Raw genomic sequence first — 6,634 nt, forward strand, 5'->3', positions numbered from 1 at the left:
TTTGTTTGTTTGTTTTTGTGGCTACATCATTTTTGAGCTTAAGTGTTGTTATTTAACTTCTCTAAGTCCTAGTTGCCTAACTTGTAACTTGGAAATAATTATCCTCCTAAGAAGGTTGTTTTGAGAACAAAAGAAATACAATAATGTTATGCTCCCTTCTCTTTTCCCAGCCCACAATCATAACCTCTGTTACAAGGACTTATGGTAAGAAAACACCTTCAGACTTAAGTCTCAAAAGTTTTAATTTGGGGACTTCCCTGGTGGTCCAGTGGTAAAGAATCTGCCTTCCAATGCAGGGGACGTGGGTTCAATCCCTTGTCAGGAAACTAAGATACCACATGCCGCGAGGCAACTAAGCCCACGTGCCACTACTGTGCTCGTGCATCTCAATGAGAGAGCCCACATGCCCTGGAGCCTGTGCGCCACAACCAGAGAGAGAAAACCTGCATGCCATAACTGGAGAGAAGCCCGTGCGCTGCAACTAGAGAGAAACCTGAGCAGACCTGCGCTGTATTGAAAAGGATCCCGCATGCCTCAACAAAGATCCCGTGTGCCACAACTAAGACCTGACGCAGCCAAAAAAAAATTAAGGAAAATAAATAAAAACTCAAAAAAAGAACTAAAAAAATTTTTTTTAATAATAATTTTTTAAAAGTTTTAATTTTGACATGGCTATGAAATTTTACTTTTGATTTCACTAATTAAACAACATTTGTATATTTACTGAACCTCCCACCACTGTGTATAAAGCACTGGTTTACAACTAATGATAGGAGAGTCAATAGGACAGACACAGTATCTATCACCAGGGAGTTTACAGACTAACAAGGAAAAACATACTGAATGTTTATCCTTGGCATAGAATTATGAAGTAAAAACTCATTCTATAATGGACATAAAGTCACCATTATTTTAGGTATTTCCTACCATAAATCAGTAATATGGAAATGGACCATGTAAAATTTGTATCTATTGAGTGTCTACAATCATCAGTCATGTGACACGAATGAACCTAAGTCGTTGTGTACTGTATGTAGAGAATAAAGAAGCCATCTGACAAATATCTTAGTTACCAGTATGAGGCTGGGCATCAGAATGGACAGATGAACAGAATTTCCTTCATTTTGCTTCAGTTTACTTCTAATCAGTACCACTACCATCTTACATTTGTACTGTACATCAGTTTACTCAACACCTTCTCAAATATTATCTCACTCCCAACAACTGCAGTAATAAAATCAGTCAGGAACCAGAGTAGACTGAGCTTTTTGGAACATATCGATCGACTGAAAGGAAAATTCAGTCAAAATAGATTTAGACTACTAAGAAATGTAGTCTTTTAAATGTATACATTAAAATTTGAAAGAAAAACTTGCATATTACAAATTTTACTTATTTTTATAAACATACACTATGGGCTATTTTCTTTAAGATTATGGATTTACATCAAGATATTATGCCACTAGGCCTGCTATGTAGAAGCTGAAGTTTCTCTTTAAAGAAACCATTGGATCACCTTTCAGCTACATCTTCTATGGAATAGGATTAGGCTTCCAAGAGCAAACTATGGGAGCATCAGATCAAACACTTTAAAAGACAGTTTATTTGTATATTTTGTGAATTCTAGTTTATTAACTATTATGTATACAACAAAAAAATGAAATCTTTTGGGAAGTTTCAGCTTATCTTAGCTGTAATTGCAGTAATGAAGAAAATACATTTTTGCTGTCTTCTAGAAAAAATTGTTAATAAGGGAGTTATATGCTCCCAAAGACCAAAGTGATAGTGACAAAAGTAATTTAAATGAGAAAATCCTAGAAGGTGAAATTTCTGCAGAAACTGTTAAGGTTGCTGAGTCAGCCATCCTCTTGACACCAAGATGTTCGCATTTCAGAATGGGCTCCATACTGAAATGTTATTTACCTTGCAAAACCCATCTCAAATACAATCTCAAGAAAACCTTCCATAATTCCTCCAAAAGGCATGAATATAGAATTGCTAACACAGCAAGGAGAGATCAGTTATGTACTCTTGGTGTTACTGAGTCCAAGCTCGCTCTGCTTGCCACACAACTGGCCAAAATCGGAGACGAGGTGCTGAGGCAGGGAATACGACTTTATTCGGAAAGCTGGAAGACCAAGAAGGTGGCAGATAAGTGTCTCTGAAAAACCATCTTCCAGGGGTGTGGATGCCAGTTTCTTTTATAGCACAGAGAGGGGGAGGAGATGAGGAAGTAAAGTAAAAAGGCCATAAGTTTTGCAAATATCCCCTGGAATGGCCAGCCTGGAGGAGAGGATGTGTTAATTTCTTCTTTCTTGTGGCCATCCACAGGTGGAACAGGGTCCAGATGTTTCCCTGAACAAAGTCACTTTGGTTTAACCTTCAGGCAGAGGGTCAGGGTTCCCCCAGGCAGGGCGTTATGTATACACACTATCCTTTTAGTGAACAAAAGCAGCAGAAAGCAAAGGTTACAGAAACGGATCCAACATGGAGTCCAATTTGGCTCTTCCCTGTTACATTAGAATTTCCCCCACCATCACAGCCACAAACCTAGTCCCAGCGACCATCTCTGGGTGGTTTCCCCACATCTATTCTTGTCCCCATTCAATTCAGTGTCTACACAGGAGTCAGGGTGACCTTTTTGATTAAGATACAAATTTGACTGTGTGACTTCCTTGCTTAAAATCTTTCAGGGACCTTCCACTACTCTTCAAATAAAGTCTAAATCCTTTGGATAACATGACAGGGGAGTTCACTGCAATGTCCTCTCACTACATTTGAGTGGTTTGAAAACTTCCCTATAAAAATTTAAAGAAAGAAAAGAAAAAGCTGGTCCTAAATCCTTAACATTGTTTAAAAGGCCCCACATCATCTCTGGGGCCCTAACCACAGCCCCCTTTCACTTTCCACACTCTTTCCAACTGCTCTGACCTTCAGTTCCCAAAACCTTCCCAAGCCTCTGTGGAACGGATTTCCTTTACCTGGACCTTTCTTCCCTCATTTGGGAGTCACCTTCATCTAATTCCTACTTACCCGTAATATCTTGAGTGCAAAGATTACTTTTCCTAGGGAAACTTTAACTGATTTCTTCAGCTGGGATATGTACCCCAATTATACGCTCACAACACCCTACATTCTTCCTTTTTAGCTTCTAAGTAGACTGGCATTCACTTGTGTGGTTACTTGTGTCCTCCAATGACAATGTAAAGTCTTTAAAAGCAAAAACCTATAATGGTCACCATCATATCGTTAGTACTCAGCACACAACAGGTACTAAAAACACTCGGATGATAAACTAGGTAACTAACATTAAATATTAAGTAATTAAAGTATGCATGTAAAGTATTTACCACACGCAGGGCTAAGAGTCAGTGCTCAACGCGTTGTAGTTTTTGCCTTGCATCACTGTTTGTGTGCTTAATCACTCCCGCCATCCTGCACATAATTCTTATTCATTTTTGGATTCCATCAGTGCCTCGCTCTAACTTCAGTGTTACACATACGTGCTCAACATTCAGTGGATTTAACTGCTTTTTAAATCAATATGACTTTCAGCATATTTACACATAAGACACATCAACTTTTAAAGTTTCCCATTAAAACTAAAGTATCAATATAATTAAAAACCTTATCAACAGTCCAAAAACACACTTGAGCTATGACTACGAAGTGAAGAAGCTGGTTTTCACGTCGCTTATACAATCTGTCACACTTTACAATTCCACATTGACATAAACACAGACTGTCAATTTCCTATCTTTATTATTACTTTTTTTTTTTTTTTTTTTTTTACGGTACGCGGGCCTCTCACTGTTGTAGCCTCTCCCGTTGCGGAGCACAGGCTCCGGACGCGCAGGCTCAGCGGCCACGGCTCACGGGCCCAGCCGCTCCGCGGCATGTGGGATCTTCCAGGACCGGGGCACGAACCCGTGTCCCCTGCATCGGCAGGCGGACTCTCAACCACTGCGCCACCAGGGAAGCCCTACTATTACTTCTTTTAAATTTATTTTTTTGGTCGCCTTTCAGCATAGTTCCCCCGACTAGAGGAGGAACCCGCGCCCCTGAAAGGGAAGCGCGGAATCTTAACCACTGGACCGCCAGGGAAGTCCCACCTGTCTTTATTTTCTGTGATCTCGAATAAGTACGAAGGAAGCAACGCTGGATGCCACATTAACGTTCGTCATTGCTAACAAGTAACAAACTGCAAATAAAAATCGGACACAGAAAAAAAGAAATTAAATATAAAAACAGAGACCATCTAGCCTACAAAAGTGAGCTGCGGGAGGCAGCTAATGAAGTTACCGAAGAAATGTCCACCCCAAACAGACATGCTCTGGATTTCTGTACTGCACTTCTGCATTTTGAGATTAGAGAACTCGAAGTTTCCGAGCGCTCGCAGAGAGAGAAAACCACCGTGGCGCTTTCCCGGAGTCCGCCGCTCGGGAAAGCCGCGCCTCACCTGCGCTGACCAGGAGTCCCGCCCCGGCCGTCGCGCGACTGTGCCCTTTCGGGGTCACAGACGCGAGCACCGAAACCGAGACAAAGACCGGGTGCGGCGACTCGGCCCGACCCAACGACCGCCACCGCCCCGCCCGGGAAACGCCCGCCCACCCCCGGCGGCCGGCCCAGGAGCGCGGCGCGGCCCCAGGAAACTCACCTCCGGGCGCGGCCGCTGGAGGGGGCCCCGCCGCGCCGTCGCCTCGCGGCCTCGTCCTCAATTCGCTCAGGGACCGCGGGCGCCGCCGCCGCCGCGCCGCCGCCCCTCACACTGGGAGCACTACTGTCCCCAGACCCTCTCAAGCTCGGCTGCCGCGCCGCTGCGACCCTGCGCGCCTCCCTCGGTCACTGCCGCCCGGCGCCGAGGACGCGCCGAGGCCGGCTCTGCGCAGACCCGAGAGCGCGCGCGGGGCCGCGGGGGCCGCGCGGGGGCGCGCGGGGGCGGGGCTGGCGGCGCCGGCCGCTTCGGGCCGCAGCGTTACCCGCGCGAATGGCGGCCGCCGCTTTCTTCCCGTGGGCGCTGCTGCTCCTTGCCTCTTCACCCGACGCGGGAAATGCAGAGAGCTACCTACCTGAGAACCCAGCATCAACTTACCTCCGTACGTCGTCAGCCGCTGATTGAATCCGTGGAGAGATTTACCTGCATTCTGACCATGTTGAACTTCACCTGAGACCTGTGATTCTGGAAAGCGAAGGTTAAAAAAAAATTCTCCCATCCTTTCATGCCCCTGAAAGGGCTGACAGCAAGGAAGAAACCACCCTTCCCCACGTGGTTTAGATAAGACTCAGGGATGCCCCCTTGTTTACCTATGACAAGGTCAGACATAGACCCTCCAAATGCCCTTTTTTTTTTTTTGCCTCATAAATGATTAGCTTTACTTATTGTTCTCACTGACCAATCTGGACAAAATACCAGCTACCTTGTTTTGACCAAACTTAAGCTTCTCTCCTTCCTCCAGGCTCCTAAACTTTGACCCACCCTCATCCTGATCCAGCGTACAAGCCCTCCTTCACCATCACTCCTGAAAAATAGGCTGACCTCCATGTAAACCACTCTGATCTGCCATGCGATCACTGCCACCTCCACCCACCCACTGTGCCCCACACCCAGTTCTTTGTAGCCTTTGTTCGCTCCTCCCTATACAAGAAGGGCCATTTTCTGTCTGACCTTGGAGACAGTTGCAGACTTCACGGTCATAGCCTTGCCCTGTAGCGATGGTTGTTGCCTCATCCCCCAAACCCCATTGCAGTAGTTCCTTTTCCTCTTCTTGGAATAAACCTTTCCAATAAAGTCTCTCTTTATCTAAATCCAGGATTTTTTTTTTTTTGACAATTGAACATTCTCCCCATTGTAATTGTCCTCCAGCCTTATTTCAGTAGTCTTCCCCCTCCCCCCAATAATCCTTTCAAATATAATCTCTATTTCATATTTGTTTTTACGTGACAGTTTTTTTTTTACATAAATACTTGGACAAAACATTTATTATTGTAAACTAAGGGACATTTGTTACAGCAGGAATATTCTACTGGGTTAGGCAGTTCAGTGAAAGGTGCATCCTTTGTTCCTTTGTTCCTCCCTCCCTCCCTTCCTTCCTATTTCTTTCTGTCTCTATCTCTCTCTCTCCCTTTCTATCTCTCTCCCTCTCTATCTTTTTCTTCCTTTTTTCCTTTTTTTTTAAAAATAAATCTTGGAATATACTTGCTTCACAATACTGTGTTAGTTTCTGTTGCACAACAAAGGAAATCAGCCATATGCATACACATGTCCCCATATTGCCTCCCTTCCAGCCTCCCTATCCCACCCCTCTAGGGCATCGCACAGAGCCCATCTCCCTTTTACTTGATAGTTTTTAGTGCTGGAATTCAGATTGATACTGGGCCTCACCTACAGGCCCCTGCCATCCCCACACAGGTAAAGGCACCCTCTGAGTCTTTTGAACTCTTCTTTACGAGAGCAATTCTGGGATCCCGTGGTGAGTTCAGCTTCAAACCAGTTCTCCAGAAATCTTGTCTGTTGAAGCCACTGGTAAGGAGTTACTTTGATTCCTTAGGGCAAAGAGACGTTTCTATGAATGGCCTTGATGTGAGGCCTCTTCTTTTTCCTGTTCTTTTTTGTCCCAGGACCATTTGATAAAGA

The 6,634-nt window shown here is 44.6% G+C and overlaps 1 protein-coding gene across 8 annotated transcripts in view; it reads right to left on the reverse strand.

Moving 5' to 3' along the window:
* The window catches only part of UBXN2A (UBX domain protein 2A), a 40,443-nt gene extending 34,751 nt beyond the window's left edge, over window positions 1-5,692 (reverse strand). For 2 of the 8 annotated variants that reach the window (XR_003434158.1, XR_003434157.1), the window contains exon 1: window positions 5,093-5,690. Coding sequence is in view for 4 of the 8 variants with exons in the window: in XM_027113736.1 (XP_026969537.1) it covers window positions 5,093-5,213 (121 nt within the window). In the remaining 4 variants the exon portion in view is untranslated. Of the gene's footprint in view, window positions 1-4,459; window positions 4,529-4,657; window positions 5,022-5,092 lie in introns of those variants that run through there. The other 6 variants (XM_027113733.1, XM_027113736.1, XM_027113737.1 and 3 more) reach the window with 6 other exon arrangements.
* Between the last annotated feature and the right edge of the window lie 942 nt (window positions 5,693-6,634).

This window comes from Aethalodelphis obliquidens, unplaced genomic scaffold, assembly GCF_003676395.1.
Source record: "Aethalodelphis obliquidens isolate GAN/ISIS:26980383/991018 unplaced genomic scaffold, ASM367639v1 scaffold12, whole genome shotgun sequence".
Taxonomy (NCBI): domain Eukaryota; kingdom Metazoa; phylum Chordata; class Mammalia; order Artiodactyla; family Delphinidae; genus Aethalodelphis; species Aethalodelphis obliquidens.